Genomic DNA, 16,839 nt, shown 5'->3' on the forward strand with positions numbered 1-16,839 from the left:
AGCTTCAACACACACCATTCCAGGGTAAGACTCATCTTCTGCAGCTCACTGGCCAAGAAGCCAGTAAGTAGTGGCCCACAAGTGAGGTGTGTACCTGCAAAAACTTTTAGATGTTAGCATCTATCCCTGTACATTTGACCTGCCAGTCTTGGAAGGTCTTCAATCAGGGATTCTTTTTACTTCTTGGTAGTTCTACGTTAAGTCAACCTTCCAGTCCTACGCACCATTCTCTTCTTTCATTGGAACTAAGTTTTCCCCGGTTCAGGGTGATTCTGTCTTTGTCATTCTTCAGACTCTGCAAGACCAGACTTGGAGTAAAAACTATGGCAGACCAAGTTATAATTAAAACGACAACATCAAGACTGCTGTGCACATCAATCCAGGCCTGAGACTGATATCAGAGACATAAAAATCTAATCTGATAAAACCTCAGCAGTGAGAGGAAGTAGATGCCCATTTACTTTAAAAAGCTAGGTTTATTCACACAGTCACCTCGATTTTTAATCCAGTACGACGGCCAGTGTTTTGGTTCTCTCTAAAGAGAAAACTGAAGGGCATCACAGACTTGACCCACCAGGCACCGAACAAAAATTCTAACTCCTTGAGGCAGGCACTTTGTTCTTCTACAAGTGTCAACACAGTAGGCAAGTGTCATACTCTTTGTGTCAAAATGATTTTTCTTTTACTCCAATTCTCTATTACTTTATAAGAAATGTTAATAAGGATAAACAGAAATTAATTAAGCTAATACTTTAAAAACGTTATTCATCTGATGTAGCAGCACTCATAACACTCACATGTGAAGTGCTGCTTCCATGATGAACACTGCTGAACTCTTAGCACCTAAAGACGCGATACCTCTCACAGCTGATCACTGAGACACTCCAGACCACCGTGGGGCTTCCCAACGCCCAGTCTTCTTCCTACCCAGTGGAGGCATAAAATGTCAGGTTTTTGAGTCCCGAAAATTTAGAATTCTTTAAGGACCTTCTTAGGCTGAAGCTTCACAAAGCCAAGCAGTAGCAGCCCGAGGGACCTCAGGCGTTCAAAGACTTCAGTGTACCTACCACGTTGGAAATGTTTCCCAAACCCCAAAGGCTGGAAATGGTATGCATCGGCTAACTCTAAAGCAGCGTTGGTCCCACAGAACTTTCTGTGATCTTGGAAATGTTCTATAAATTGATGTAGTCCAACATGCTAGCCATTAGTTGTATGTGGCAAACTGGACATTTGAGATGTAGTTAGTATAACTGATAAACTGAATTTTTAATTTTAATCAAGTTAAAATTAAACAGCCACAAATGGCTAGTGGTAACTACATTGACCAGCACAGCTCTAAAGCATCAAGGCTTTCAGTAACATGACAACTTTTTGACAAACTAAAGAGGCACGCAATAAATATCTGCCGTCATCGATAACCTCTATCCATCCTCCCTTCTAGCTCTTCTCAAGTAAGAACAAACACAGAACTAAAACAGCAACAATCAAAAAGCCCACATGACTTTTTACAGCAATCTCCCTTGAATAAAACTAGTAATCTTTAATATATACGAGTGGCATAGTCAAAGATGAAAATAAACTAAAGCCAGCAAAACAAAGAATTAGAAATAAGCATACTAGAAGTTATTTATGTTTAATGCTTAAAAGTCTGAATGCACAAACAATCTACCATTATAGAAGTACTGGTGGTCAATACAATGCATTAGAACTATGTACAATGCACAGTTTAGTATCAAAATCTTTCTACACTGTAGAGTTTTACGAAACTGTTAAAGACATCAAACACTAAGCACTTAAGACACCATTTTTTTTTTCCTGCTACCACATTAGGAACGTCAATGGACAATCCATTTCAACTTGCAGCATCCATCCATTTCTAGTATGAAATTAAGTAATTTTCTACTTATACAATAAAGTTTATCTACACAGTTCTCTTGATTTTGATCCATAGCAGCAAAGGCACTGTACATCAGCAGATCCACAGACTTAAAAGATTTTTAAAGCATTCAAACAAAAAATAATAATAAAAAAAAAGGAGTCACATATCATAGTTTTAACAGCAACAACAACAACATAAAAGTTAACAACAATGTTTCTGGCACAATGGCACAGCCTGTGTCCATTTCAGGGACATCCAGCTAAGACATGGAAAGAACCGGAGGTAAAGAAAGCAAGTTCTCATCCCAGGTGAGAGTCCATTCTTTCTGATTTTCAGAGGGAGGTCCTTGCAAATCCTCTGCTCCTTGTCTTGTAAAAGACTTGACTTGCACAGTGGGAGGAATCCTCCCCTGAATCTGTGCAGTTCCCAAAGAACATGCCAAAAAATAACCCATCATTTCTCGTGTTGACAAAACGACCCAAAGGTATACATCTCCCTCTGCAAAGAAATGTGGCAAAAATACCCAGAAGGGATTAAGTTCTCCCTCTGAGGCCAAATTTAATTTGTTCATCTGTCTATAATACAATAAAAAAAGGGAATTAAAAACATATTACAAAGACACTTGTCAACAAGTCAAAAAAAGAAAAAAAGAAAAAGTCCAATTACTTTTATCGAATATAATCTAAAGCTATAGATATATTGGTTAAAGTTGTCCAAATAGACTCAAATGAATATGACATGGTCTGTCACCTTCTAATTATTCAAATTTCCAAACATCTTTAAAATAAGTAAAAAACAAAAACATCTAACAACACAGCAACATATTGCTTCCATATGTAATTATACATTTCACATCTCTATACAGTCATTAGTCTACATTTAGTGACATTTTTAATCAGTTATTTTAAACCTTCCTTTCCCCTCCTTTGCCAAAAAAAGGGGGGGAGGGGTATCAAATACATCGCATCTTCATTATCAATGCAGGAGCAGACAGCTTTATTTAGTCAGTCATTGTTAGAAAGCCTTCTTTAAACAAAATAAATATATTACAGATATAATACATAATTAAAGATTCCTTTCACTGTTAAGTAGGGTTTATCCATGTTCTTCCGAGTAGATAGCTGAAGATTTGGTATCACAGGTTCTTAACGAGTATTCACAATTCAACAGCAGGAAGGAAGTGGGGGAAGGCGGGGACTGAGCTCCACGACTGCAATGAGTACTGGAAATCCTTGGTTTCGGATGCGGGGGAACAGAAGGATGACAGAACAAAGTGCTACAAGGGGGAGTCCAGTTCGCATGAAGATTTGTCCTTAATAAATAACTTCATAAACCGTGGCCTTCTTATCCCCAGAGCCAGTGACAATGTATTTGTCATCCACAGAAATGTCACAGCTGAGCACCGATGAGGATTCTTTGGACTGGGAAGAGACACACGAACACGTTAAAGACTGAAAGAAAACCCATGAACACTGAGAGGCAGGCCTGGAGGATCTGGAGCAAAAAGAAGCATAACACGTTCCCTCGACCAAAACAGGAGCCCAAGCGAGGAAAGGCAGTCCTGGACGCTGATGAAGGAAGGCTCTACTTCAAATCCCAGTCTCCAGCTAAGAGCACAGGGTTCTCAGTGTGAAAACCCTCACCTTCACTCGGATGGCTTGGATGTAGACGGAGCTGCAGAATGCTAGACACGTCACTTAACCTGTCTCGGCCCTCACCTTCCGTAAAAGAGCTAATTAGGTAAAGGCAGCTTACCTGTCTGCCACGACAGAAGGTGGCCTCGGAGTCCAGGTGAGGTAATAGTGGGGAACCATATTGAAAATACTATAGTTTTTGAGATAGGGAATATAAAAATATTTCAACATAAAACCTCGTTGTCCCCTATGTAAAAACAGAATATAAATGTGCAAGTGGGGAGGAGTTCAATAGTTAGGAAGAAAAATGTTACCACTCTTATTAGAGCTCCAAATACCATGTTCAACTACACCCACTGCAAAGCAGTCACGGTTAACTTTTAACTAAACTGTGCTAAACAAACAAACAAACAAACAAAGCCCACAGGATTTTAACTGGGACTTTGAACGTTTGACACGCAGATGCTAACCTACTACCAGTGTTTCTCAAACTTTTGGAACGCAACCTGTAATAAATACATTTTACTTCACAACCCAGAGACCCGAGACGTAATTTTACTTCATAACCCAGAGAAACGAGATATAATACTCATACTCACTACAAAAAATATACTCTTAACATTTTTTATTTAATTTTTTAAAAAAGTGCTGGTTGGGACCATCTAAAAGGTTGTGATCGACAATACAAAAACCACTGTATTACATTTATAAACTTCATGACAGTAAGAATCTGCTATTTTTGTCCTATGATCTTGCATAGTACTTTCACTCAATATATGCAGTTTTAGATTCAAATGAATTAATCTCCCCTACGACTTAGTACCACATGGTCAAGAAAACTGCAACGCTGTTATGTTATTCCTAAAAACAGACCACCACCTAGAAAATAACATCCTAAATACAGAAGGTTAAAAAGGAAATCTTCTTTAACTTGCCTATGAAATTCTCACCTACTAGCAAGAGAGAAGAGAGAGATCTGTATGTGACTGTGTATCATGCCTACAATCTGGTTCTCCTGCAAATAATTCCACAAAGTACCACTGAGTTAATAAGAATAAAAGCTCATAAAATTAATCAAGATTCATTACACTTTTCCACAGCACTCTTTTGGGGGCGGGAAATCAGCAATAACAACACGAATGAATAGTCAAGCAAAATGCTCAAATTTTAAACAAAAATTTTAAAAGCCATAATTAAAATTAAATAAATAAATAAATTTCACAGAAGACATGAAACTGCTACTCTAACATGTAAAAAGGGATGGGGTGTGAAGAGCTAGTTAGGGCCACGGGCACGGCACCTGGGCTCTGAGCTCAGAGAGAAATGGACACAACTCCTGTCTGCACAGCTTGCAGCTGTGACCCTAGTCTCCCCCTCAGGCACAGTTTTCCCCTCTGTGCGATGGGAGTAACACTAGCTCCTACCTCCTAGGACACGTCCGTGCGTCATTAACCTGCGAGAAGGCACAGAGAACCATGCAGTGAGCGCACAGTGGGTGAAGGCTACATAAGTGAAGTGTTACCTGGAATATACTGGCCCCGTAAGGTGTTCTCCAGGCATTCAGAAGGTTGTCCTTTCCCGTGCTTACAAACCATTTGCCTATAGGAACAGGGTTTCAAAAAAGGTAGTGTTTATTCCTTGGTCAGAGTCCTCAGACTTGTGTTACAGAGCGTCAAATGATACACAGGAAACTCACCTAATCTAATCTGCAACAAATAAGAGTTTCTTTTCGTTGGAAAAATAAAGCCCACTCTCCTAGATTTAATGAGTCATTTATACTCAGGACAAGGATAAAGTGGATAAACTGCAGAAAATTACATGGTATTTGGGAAGTAGGCATGCGTGAGGAGGTAATATAATTCTGAAGAGGGACACGTCAATGAACTAAAGACCGGACTTGAAGTGAATCAGGAGGAAGGAGGAATGACAGGCAGTGGATGCCAGGGGCCTGCTTACCACAATGGGCGAACTTGAGTGACAGGACGCAGCTCTCGTGGAGATGGAGCTGGTACTTGTCGGGCTTGGTGACGTGCAGCACCTCCACGTTGCTGTTCTCCATCCCCACCGCCAGCCACTCTCCAGTTGGGCAGTAGCCCAGAGAAAAGATCTAGAATTAAAACAGGTGACGGTGATGGTGGCTATAGAGGACACACTTCCTTTAAAGGGGAGGCACTGCTTCCTCTGGGGATACTACTTAAATAATGAAGGAAATCAAGATAATGTGAATTGTACAGGAAGAAATCAAAGTCAAAGGTGTGATCCCAAGTAATGAGTCAGATCTCCACAATCTAACTTACTAATCTATTGTGTGAAATTCAAAGATCTATAGAGTAATGGTCATTGAAATGAAAACCTGCTAAAAGCCTGTAATAAATGAAATTTTTTCTGTCCTTCAATAAAATATATACTGTTGTATTTTGACAGAAAACAACAAAATTTTTAGTTATCTAATTCAGAGTAAAAGTGACTCTGTCATGTGGTCAATGAATTGCCACTGAAGTCTCTCACATATTTCACAAAACCAGGTCTCTAAAATGTCACGTGCACGAGTGCACACCTGGGAGGTGAAGTCGTGCTGCTGCAGCTGCCGCCCTTCGCGCAGGTCCCAGGACCGGACCGTGTTGTCCAAGCCGCCCGTCCAGAGCTTGGTGCCATCGTTAGAAATGTCAATACAGCTGGCCCCGTCTGTGTGGCCCTGGAATTGCCTGAAGATGTCAACATGGAGAAAAGTCCTTCAACAGTTAATTTTTAGGTGAACTCAGTTTAGAATTCCTCAGCCATCAATTTCATTACAGGCCCTATGCGTAGCTTTCCTTTTGGTTTATTATATTTTCTATTATTCAAAGTAATAACAAAGCATATACGTAGAGAGATTAAAGTTTAACTGAGATGCTGAATCTCCTGCACGTTTTGTTTATTTTTGAACACTTAGGAAGTCCTCTTCAAATTACTCTTATGCTAAAAACAACCGAAACAACTGACGGAAGAAATTCTCCACCTGAATCAAAAGAAAACACAGCCACATGAAAATGAACTAATCCAAGATACAACCTGAGACCTATTCTGTCGGTGTGATGTGAAAGAAGGCGAGAATTTCAGAGGGTGCGAGGAGTCGTTTCCCTTCTAAAAGCTCTGGGGATGGGCACAGTGAGCAGCAGAACAAATCCTGCCAGCGAGCAACAACGCAACTGTAGGAGGCTGTGCAGGATGAGAGGCCGTGCTCTCAAGGAAGGAGCGTGGAAAGCACCTCAGTGTGACTCTCAGCTGCCCCAGGAGCAGGTAAAATGTACGAAAGACACGGGGGCTGGGGCCTCGAAGCAGTTCCTCATAAGAGCCTTACTCAAAAGGGGAAAAAGTGATTAACTGTTTTGTTTTTGGAATCATTTATAGAGTTCCGTCCTGCAAAATACATTACAGACAGACAGCAGGGGCCTCTTCTCCTTCCACCCTCCCCTGGACCTGTAGCTGGGCTCCACTACACCCTCTGCACACCCGTTAGCGGATCACACCTCTGGTTTCCTGCTCTCTCAGGTGCTGACATCTGGAGACACACGTGTTTCAGGGCTTTTCCTATCAGTGCCGATCCTACACAACCTCATTTCTAAACAAACAGTTATGTCTATCCATCCTGTAAGGTGGGACAACAGATTATCTAGATCATTTCAGGCTGAGGCGCACCCAACACATTGCCTGGGCCCAGGGTAAGAGCTCAATGATCATTTGTCGAAGGAAAGAACGTGTCAGATACACACAGCACCAAGGACTGCACCGCGCACTGTGAACCTTCTCAGTGAGTACCTACTGACAACGATGGTTTGTTAGCACAGGTGGCAAACTACAGAAGTCTAACGAGCTCATGAGGTCACGGGCACCTTATGTGCATTAATTATGTAAAACTGACCTCCTGGGACTTCCCTCGTAGTGCAGTGGTTAAGAATCCGCCTGCCAATGCAGGGGACACGGGTTCGAGCCCTGGTCCGGGAAGATCTCACATGCCACAGTGCCACAAAGCCCGTGTGCCACAACTACTGAGCTTGCGCTCTAGAGCCCGTGAGCCACAACTACTGAGCCTGTGTGCCACAACTACTGAAGCCTGCATGCCTAGAGCCCGTGCTCCGCAACAAGAGAAGTCACCGCAATGAGAAGCCCGAGCACTGCAACAAAGACCCAACACAGCCAAAGATAAATAAATACATAAATAAATTTATAGAAAAGAAAAATAAATAAAACCGACCTCCTATTTTAAAACCTGAATTGGTGATGCTTAGTATAATTAAAAAAAAAAAAGAAAGAAAACAACCCCTCATCCGATAAAGTTCAAATGGTGCAGAAAACAAGATTTTACAGCATCTTAAAACGGTCCTATTCTTAACAATTTTTAGTAAGACAGTTATGTTTCATCTTTTTAAAAAGACACACACACAGCTCTCTGGCACAGCACAGGTAAATCCAGTGCCCTGGTCAGGGACCCTGCTGACCCACCTCACCAGCGTCTGGTTGTGCAGGTCCCACACGGCGATGTTGCCGTCGCTGCAGCACGAGAAGCAGACCTTGGAGTCGGGGCTGATGGCCAAGGCGTAGCAGGCGGGGGCCGAGGACGTCAGCTCTGCCTTGATGCGCGGGGTGGGAGCCGCCAGGTCCCAAATGGACAGGGTACTGGCTTCCCCTCCCACAATTAGGGTGCGACCATCAGGGAGCAATCGGCAGGAACGGATGTAGTTATCCCTGTTCTGTAGAGACAAAACCCATCAAGAGGTTATTCATGAGGAAAGGAAAACAGCATTAACATGAGAGCAAAAATCCATAAAAGTATTGTGTTCCTTCCTGGTTTCAATGAGCTATTTTCACTTATGACAATGATAAAGTGGATTAATGCTAGTAAATTACATGAAATTAAGGAAGTACTTAAACTTGATCTACAAAATTCAGTACTGAGATATTTAATCTTAATTAGCATGAAAATGCAAAGATCTAGACCCACTCTCGGCACCAGCAAATCAACCCGCCGCCTGGGTCGTTCGCACATGCAGACGCAGCAGCGCTCACAACCCTGGAGGAGCCACACCGGGAACTGGGTACACACGGCCTGGCTGCTGAAAGGCCCTCTTTCTGCTGCCAAACAGGTGCCAGGGAGTTAGAGACCTTGTGGTCCCTTCCGTTCGCTTGGCCCTGCGTTACCTGGCCGAGGGACAGCATGGGCTCGATTAAGCAGCACCAACTGGAGGCAGGGCTTGACCAAGGCGTGTTACGTGACAGAAAACACCACGTCCTCCCAGCTCGTGAGGTTACGGGAGTCTTGTGCAGTCACCTGAAACTGACCTAGCATCGTGCTGCCGCGAAACATGCTACTGCTGGTCTGAGGATGAAAATCAAACTGAAATTTCCTAAATAACCCGAGGACGAATACCCATGAGACAGCTAACGGGGTAGCTAGTGTAGCCACGTGAAGTATTAAGTTACTCGTCTCACAGTGTGACAGACTCTGATACTTGGGTGCTCTCTCACAGAAACCATCGTGGGCTCGTAGTTTTCTTAAACTCCTTTATCAGATAGGAAAGCAAGTGGCCTGCCTGTTCCCATGCACTGGGCAGGGTGAATGAAAACTGCACTGGAGCGAGTGCCACACGTGAAGAACCGGATAAATGTACCTTAAGTAACGGAAAGAAGACACACCTTCTCGTCAGCGCTCCAAGTCAAACAGCACAAACCACGGAAGACAACTACCCGCTTGGGATCAATTCTGTGTGTTGCTGGTACATCCAGGTCCTATTTTCTGCATGAGGGCTTAAACCACGTTCATCCACGTTCACTCACCAGACAGTCGAGCTGAGAGACGGGGCTCTTGTTGCCGGGGTGGCTGATGTCCCAGACCTTGACGCAGCCCTTGCCGCCCGTGTACACGTGTCGCGTGGGGTTGCTGATGGTCACCGCACACACCACCTCCCCGTGGTTCAGGGTGTTGATCTGGCGAGCGTGGCGGGGGATGCCGGGGCCAATGAGGGCGTCCGGGGGGAAGGGGACAGGCTGCATCTGACCGTCCGCAGTAACGTGGAAGGAGTATGCTCTAAGGCAGTGGCGAGGAGAAAAGATAGGAAAGGGAGAATGCAAAAAATGTTACTTAACTGATCACCGTAATGAGACGAGAAATAAAACATTTTCAGTGCTACGTATGATTTGCAAACAAGTCAAATTTACTGAATATGGTGGAAAGAACATAACTTTCAGAGCCACTGAGCTAAATCTATGATCAAATACCGCATCAACTCTTTGCTAGCTGCTGTGTGACATCAGTAGTTACATCACCTCTCTGAACCTTACTTGATTCTGATCTTTAAAATGGAGTGAAGGCTACCTACGCTTCTTAGAGAATAAGATCACCAATGCCCAGCATAGTAACTACTTCTCCAGGGCACTCTATAAACTTGCATTGCCTTCTACTTCAGGTGATTCAGAAGCCTGTGGTAAGATGTTAACCTATAGATCACTTCACTCCAATCAAGTGACTTACTAATGAAAATCTGTAAGCTAAAATGATGAAGTTTTAAGGTGTTAAGAGGATCTAGGCCTAGATACTGAAATGGCATATGACCCACCAAAAAAGGAAAAAAAAATTTGGATTAAGTCCCATCAGACTTGACAATAACAAATCCTAGTAATCCCATCCCCAATGGAGTCAGAACCTAAGAAAGCATCCTGTGTGACTGCCCCAGAGGCCCACCTGTCAGTTCCTATCAGCAGCTCCAACTCCAGGCCATTTCCAGGGAAAACCCTCCAGTTGTGAAAGCATTTGGCTCTAAAACGCAACTTAAGTTAAAGCATCTCCCTCAACAGACACCTCTATTCTTAAGGCACTGAAGTCAGGGAACAGTCAGCAAGTGAGGCTGTTGGGATGCATGTTGGGTTTCAGGAGGCAGGAGATGTCGGTGGTAGGCAGGACCTGTCTTGGGGAACCATCACGGGCAGTAGCCCACTTTGGAGATGATGTCATTGTCTTTGGCACTGAGCTTCAGAATGTGCTCTGTTTATGGGAAGAAGTTTATGAAAGACATACCAAGGGAAAACATTTGTGGGTAGACAAAGGACAGGAGCTTGGACCTATCGGGGAAGTTTTAGAACCAAAACAGTTTACAGTTCCCTAATGCAAAAATCTACAGGCTAGCCACATGCATCAAAATTCAGCCCATTATTGAGGGGACACCATCAACAAAGTCCCAAATGTCCCCAGAAAGGATGCGGCTGTGGCAGATTTGGGGACCAGAGGGCAGAGGGCTTTCTCTCTCTCTGTAAATTACGCAGAGAAGTGGGTTAGAACTGGGCTGTAGAAGAGAAGGAGTATGTCGGACTGCTGAGGGGGAAGTGGTGGGAAGCTGGGAAGACAAGAGACATATTCCCGTGGTCGAAGCAACGGACTTGGAGAAATGCTGGATGCGTGGCCTGGGAGAGAGAGATGCTGAGCAGGGCTCTCAGGCTCGGAACCCAGGTGGCTAGGTAGGCCATGATACATTAGTGAAGGTGACAGGGAAGCATAACCGAAGGGTACAGATGTGGGGAGGTAAACGGTACGGTTTTCTTCAACCCGAGGGCAGGTGAGAACCCAAACGTCTCAACCAGAAGTTGAGCACTGTGATTCAGAAGAGAGCTCAGGTCGGAAGGATCGATGTGTGCTCATCCACACAGAAGTGACAGCTGAAGCTAAAGGAGCAGAAAAGAGTCATCCTGGGGCAGATCATATAATGAGCAGACTAGATACAAAATTTAAGAAAATGCTTACAACATGTAGGGGACCTCCAGCAAGAGCAGTCAGAGAGGCAGATAATCAGGAGAGACAAGAACACGGAAAGGGGGAGCAGATGGTCAATCACATATTTCTTGGGTTATCCCAGTGCGAGAAGTACTTGGGGATGCAACAGAAAGGACTGGGGAACAACAGAGAAAAAAACCCCACCTACTCCTTATTCTCCAAAAGTTACTTTCTGGGGGCTGGGGGTAGGTGGAAGGTGGGCTGAGGGGTTGATTCATTAGTGAGATACTGACATATATAAAGATTAAAATGTCAGATGGTCAAGGCTATGAACAATGGACAGGCCATGTACTCTGGGAATTGGACAAAGTGAGAAGAACAGGGAAATTCATGGCAACGGGGCTGCAACATAAAGACGAGGTATTAATTTCCTTGGCCAAGAAAGGAAGATGGTATGAGAAGGAGTATGGTACCCTGAAGGCCAGAAGGAGGTAGGATGCTTGCGCTATTCACTTAGTCAGAAAATATTTATTAAATACCCAATATGAATCAGGTACTATCAGATGCTGGGGAATCAGAGGTGAATAAGATATTCAAAGTCCCTATCCTCCAGAGCCTACATCCCAGAAGGGAAAAGAGCTAATATATAAGCTGATAAATCAGTAACCTCCAACAGCAGTAAATGTGCGCTCTCTCTCTCTCTCTCACACACACACTCACACACACACACACACACACACACACACATATACACACACAGAGTTTCAGATAAAAGAGACGGAAGGCGCGCAGCAAGGTCCGAGGCGGTGTGCAAGCTGAGAGCTGAGGCAGGACCTAGTCTTGCACGCACAGAGAAGGGAGGGGGCGGTCAATGCAAGTCTTAGAAGAAGCAGCAAGGGAGAAAGCCAGGGGCACTCAGGGGAGAGTGACAGGCTGGAGAGGGGTGCAGGGGCCATGGAAAAAGGGCCTCGTAAGCTGTGAGGCAGAGTCCGGCCTGTTATTCCGAGTGGAGTGGGAAGTCACTGGAGACTTGTGTGTGGGGGCAGTGAGCACCATGATTCAGTTCATGTTTTCAAAAGACTGTTCTGGTTGTTGGGGGAAGCATGGATTGTAGGTGGTAGAACGGAAGAGGGAAAACTAGTCAGGGGGCTAGTGCAGCAAGCTAAGGGGAAGCTAGTAGCCAGGGCTTGAGAGACGGTTAGAAAGCTGGGAACGGATCTGCAATTCCAGATTTCTCTGGGTAGAGGCAGAGAAGGCTGTACTGGATGGCACGTGTGGATCCTGGAGGTGACAGTGAGGGCTGATGACAAGGTCTTCTTTGGGGTCTGTAAGTAGGTAACTGAAGTCGAGAAGGGCAGAGGTTCACTAGAGGTGATGTGGCCCAAGCCCTGAGACAATGTTACTGGGGGCCTGACCTTGTGAACAGCAGTGACACCCAGGATGATGGCAGGCTCTGAGTGGACCAAGTGTCAAGTTTTTAATTAACTGGGAAATCTCCCAGCAAGGCTGAGGAGGGGGTAGAGACCCACGGCACAGGCCTGAAAGGGGTTGGGTTTTCACAAGAAGGTAGAAGGAGTTCAGTTCCGGAAGAGACTGGAAAGGAACAGGAGGTGGGGGAGGGAATCGACCACAGCCTTTATCAGCCCTGCCACTGGCTCCGACTGCTGATGTGAAGTGAATGAAAGGGCACCCTTTGGAGGGCTGCAGGTGAAGGGGTCCCCTCGGGAGTGAGCCAGGCATCCATTCAGGCAAGGAGGGGAAGGCAGTAATGCTTGTAGAGAAAGGCTGAGATTCTGAGGGATGACAATGGAGACAAAGGCTAACTGATTTAGCAATTAAGAGGTCATGACGACTAAATCTTAAAGAAAGAAAAAGGAAGATTATTCCAAGTTTAGAGATGGTGTTATACATTCTTAACGATAATCTCCTCGAAAAGACATCCCTTCTCTCCCCTCTAGAATAACTAAATGGTTTTTAAAGAGCCTTGAGAATTTAAAATAGTTAAGAAATCAGGCACACCGTTTCTCTTGAAGTTTTCAATATGACATTATTCAACTCAACCACAACCACTCTGTGAGCACCTACTATGTTCCTGGAACTCCCTTATTAAGAATTTCAAGAGTCTAATTGCATTAAGGATATAACATAGCCCCGTGTTTACTATTTATATAAGACACTCAAAACTGGAAGAAAGAAAGCTCTAGTACATACTTATCATCAGATTTCAACAAACTCTTTGATGTGTAGCTAGCAAAGAGTACTGGAATGTGTAATGAAAGCCAACCTTCCTAGAAATTAGGGAGGCCCAGGCTTGAAAACCTTTTCTTTTTCTACCTAATTAAATGCATCAATACTCCTTATCCACATATTCTGATTTAGATGTCATGCTGAGATACAGTATCAGGTAAGACACTTGCCTTGCCCATAAGTGGCTTGTAATCTAGGAAGCATGATGGGAAAAGTACAGAAGTGATTACAATACCAGGTGCAAGATGGGAAGGATGAAGTTCTGTGGTAGTTCAAAAACCAAAAATAAAGCTTATGTTTCATGAGAGACATGGTACTGGAGATGGGTTTTAGAGAATGGAAGGATTTTTCCAAAGAGGGAGGAAGATGGAAAAACCATTCCAGGTGGAGGGAGCAGCTCTAAAAGGAAGAGGTAAAATGATCTGGGAAAGTCCTGGATTGGTTTTAATTGGGGAATTCACTTACTCAACAATGACCCAACACAGTAAGTACTTGAAGGAGCTGGCCCGAGTACAGCCTGATAAAATACACTGCATGCGCGCGCGCACACACACACACGCACACACACACACACACACAATGTATAAGAGGGAGGGCCTAGAAGGTCGGCCTGAGAATTTCACAAACAGAATTTACTGAAGAGCGTTTTGAGGAGGAGGAGGAGTGGGACATTACTGGGGCAAAGCCACTCATAGAATAAATTTGGTAGCAAGGAGTACAATGGATAGGAGGAATAAGAGACAATTATTTGAATAATCTAGACGAGAGGCAAGGGGGGACCTGAACTGGGCAAGGAGAAGGATGACACACTAGAAGTAACTGGATATGAAACTGTGTAGGACTCAACTAATGAGATGTGAGGAAGAAGCCAACAATAACTGAGTTTCTGAGCTCAGGGAACAAGGAACAGAGTACTCTGAAAACCAGGCAATCGGGAGGAACATCTAGTCTGGGGAAGCATTTTGTGAATATGATGAATTTGTAGTGCAAGTAATACACTCTCAAGATGTCTAGCTGAGATGTCCAACAAAGAACTAAAAATACGGGGCTGGAAGGAATAGGGGCAGGGAGACAGAGAAATTCTCTCTTGGGAGGCAAAGCAACTAAAAGCTAAGAGTGATCTCCAAGGGAGATGGTGAAAAGAAAGGAAGTTTGGACTTTCTGACAGAACTATACTTCAAACAATTCAGACATCTGCAAATCTACCTGTTTAAAACGTGTATCGAAGTTGCTGTTTTATTTGGATCATCATCTTTTGATGAAACTCCAGCATAGTCGAGAAGATCCTTGGCCTTCCCACCTCCACCTCCCTCTATGAGAGGCCCACTTCAGTAATGCCATACTCATCAGTTCCACGCTTTGCGACACCTTGCCCAAGTTTCCAACGTCTCACGAGGTAGAACTAGACCTTGAATTCACAATGAAAGGTCTGGCTGTTGTACTGATACTTCATGCAGGAGGACAGAAGACTGGGTTCTAGTAGCATGTGAACCCACTAGCAGGTTAGCCAGCCCACAAATACTTGAGGGTTGGCTGTGTGTCAGGAATTGTTCCTATTTTGAAAAATCTTGCTTTATAAAAACAAATAAAAACAACAACAGAGAATAATTTCTGAATTCTGAGCAGCCTAAAACCCATAAATCTGAGATTTTTTGTTATGGCTGAAATCACATGTCATTTCCCATAATATATTTAGTGCAATGGTTTTAAACAAATACTTTTACGCTATTTATAAAAGTCTCATGTAAGTAGCAAGTGAGGAAAAAAGTCCACTTTTGGCTTATGTTGAAATTAAACTCTGCTGTCATTCTAGTTAGTTATTGAGTGGAACCTCTGCTAATTCACCAGCATAAGCAACTGGACCCAATGTGAATTATCAAATAAATGCTATTTTATTAATTAGTTTGGAACATGCATTTAATTATAATTTTTGATAATATCTAGCAATTATTCTGTAAAAATAATTAGGACAGAGATGCACGACTGTTGTCTTTCTAGAGAAAGGCAGTTACTTTGTGTGTGTGGTGAGGGAGGCCTTTAGGTGATTTATTATGTTTTATGTTCTAGCACAAAAAATAGTTTTCCTGTTGAAAAACACGTACAAGTTTCATAACTTTGTAAAAATCTTTAATGAAAGTATTTCTCTCTATATGCATAAATGAGTGTGAATTTATAGGCCTTGGTGCCTTGGTAAAGACATACCAATGACAGGAACGGGGAGTCTAACTTACTCAGTCTAATCTCCTTGGGCCACCTCTGCCTCCCACCAAGTTCTACTGCATGAGCAACTGGAAGAACGGTAATAACCTGGGCAAAGCTCAAGGGGAAACGATGCTGCAGTTGACTCAAGAGCCACTGCATAGCAAACACTGTGCTAAACATATACCACATCATCGCATCCTCATGCCCTCCTTATCAGGGAGGTGCCAGCCCTGCGGTAAAGGTGAGCCAACTGAAGCTCCTGATAAAGTCACTTCCTTCCCAGTGTCAACTGGCAGAGTCAGAATCCAAACTTGCACCTGTCACACTCCAGGATTCATATTCTGTTGAACACACCGCGCTCTCTTTGGGGTTCTTGATGTCATTTGCCAATTGCATTTGGCGTGTGTCACTCCAGGAACAAAAATTCTCAGTCACGGAGATTGGTTCAAGATGGCAGATTAGAAGGACGTGCGCTCACTCCCTCTTGCGAGAGCACTGAAATCACCACTAACGGCTGAACAATCATCGACAGAAAGACACTGGAACTCACCAAAAATGATACCCCACATCCAAAGACAAAGGAGAAGCCACAATGACACGGTAGGAGGAGCGCAATCACAGTAAAATCAAATCCCATAACTGCTGGGTGGGTGACTCACAAACTGGAGAACACTTATACCACAGAAGTCCACCCACTGGAGTGAAGGTTCTGAGCCCCACATCAGGCTTCCCAACCTGGGGGGCCGGCAACGGGAGGAGGAATTCCTAGAGAATCAGACTTTCAAAGCTAGAGGGATTTGATTGCAGGACTTTGAGAGGACTAAGGGAAACAGAGGCTCCACTCTTGGAGGGCACACACAAAGTAGTGTGCTCATCGGGACCCAGGGGAAGGAGCAGTGACCCCATAGGAGACTGAACCAGACCTACCTGCTAGTGTTGGAGGGTCTCCTACAGAGGCGGGGGATGGCTGTGTCTCACCGTGAGGACAAGGACACTGTCAGCAGAAGTTCTGGGAAGTACTCCTTGGAGTGAGCCCTCCCAGAGTCCACCATTAGCCCCACCAAAGAGCTCGGGTAGGCTGCAGTGCTGGGTTGCCTCAGGCAAAACAACCAACAGGGAGGGAACCCAGCCCCACC

The 16,839-nt window shown here is 44.1% G+C and overlaps 1 protein-coding gene across 6 annotated transcripts in view; it reads right to left on the reverse strand.

The window, feature by feature from the left end:
* Positions 1–1,601: 1,601 nt before the first annotated feature.
* The window catches only part of LOC112395617 (TLE family member 4, transcriptional corepressor), a 147,562-nt gene continuing 132,324 nt past the window's right edge, over positions 1,602–16,839 (reverse strand). For all 6 annotated transcript variants that reach the window (XM_024738934.1, XM_024738932.1, XM_024738931.1 and 3 more), the window contains 6 exons: positions 9,328–9,577; positions 7,996–8,243; positions 6,071–6,218; positions 5,470–5,620; positions 5,036–5,112; positions 1,602–3,300 (listed from right to left, as the gene is read on the reverse strand). In XM_024738934.1, coding sequence (XP_024594702.1) covers positions 3,193–3,300; positions 5,036–5,112; positions 5,470–5,620; positions 6,071–6,218; positions 7,996–8,243; positions 9,328–9,577 — 982 coding nt within the window. In that variant the 3' untranslated portion in view covers positions 1,602–3,192. The remainder of the gene's footprint in view (positions 3,301–5,035; positions 5,113–5,469; positions 5,621–6,070; positions 6,219–7,995; positions 8,244–9,327; positions 9,578–16,839) is intronic.

Source organism: Neophocaena asiaeorientalis, unplaced genomic scaffold (assembly GCF_003031525.2).
Source record: "Neophocaena asiaeorientalis asiaeorientalis breed wild unplaced genomic scaffold, Neophocaena_asiaeorientalis_V1.1 scaffold249, whole genome shotgun sequence".
In the NCBI taxonomy this organism is placed as follows: Eukaryota; Metazoa; Chordata; class Mammalia; order Artiodactyla; family Phocoenidae; genus Neophocaena; species Neophocaena asiaeorientalis.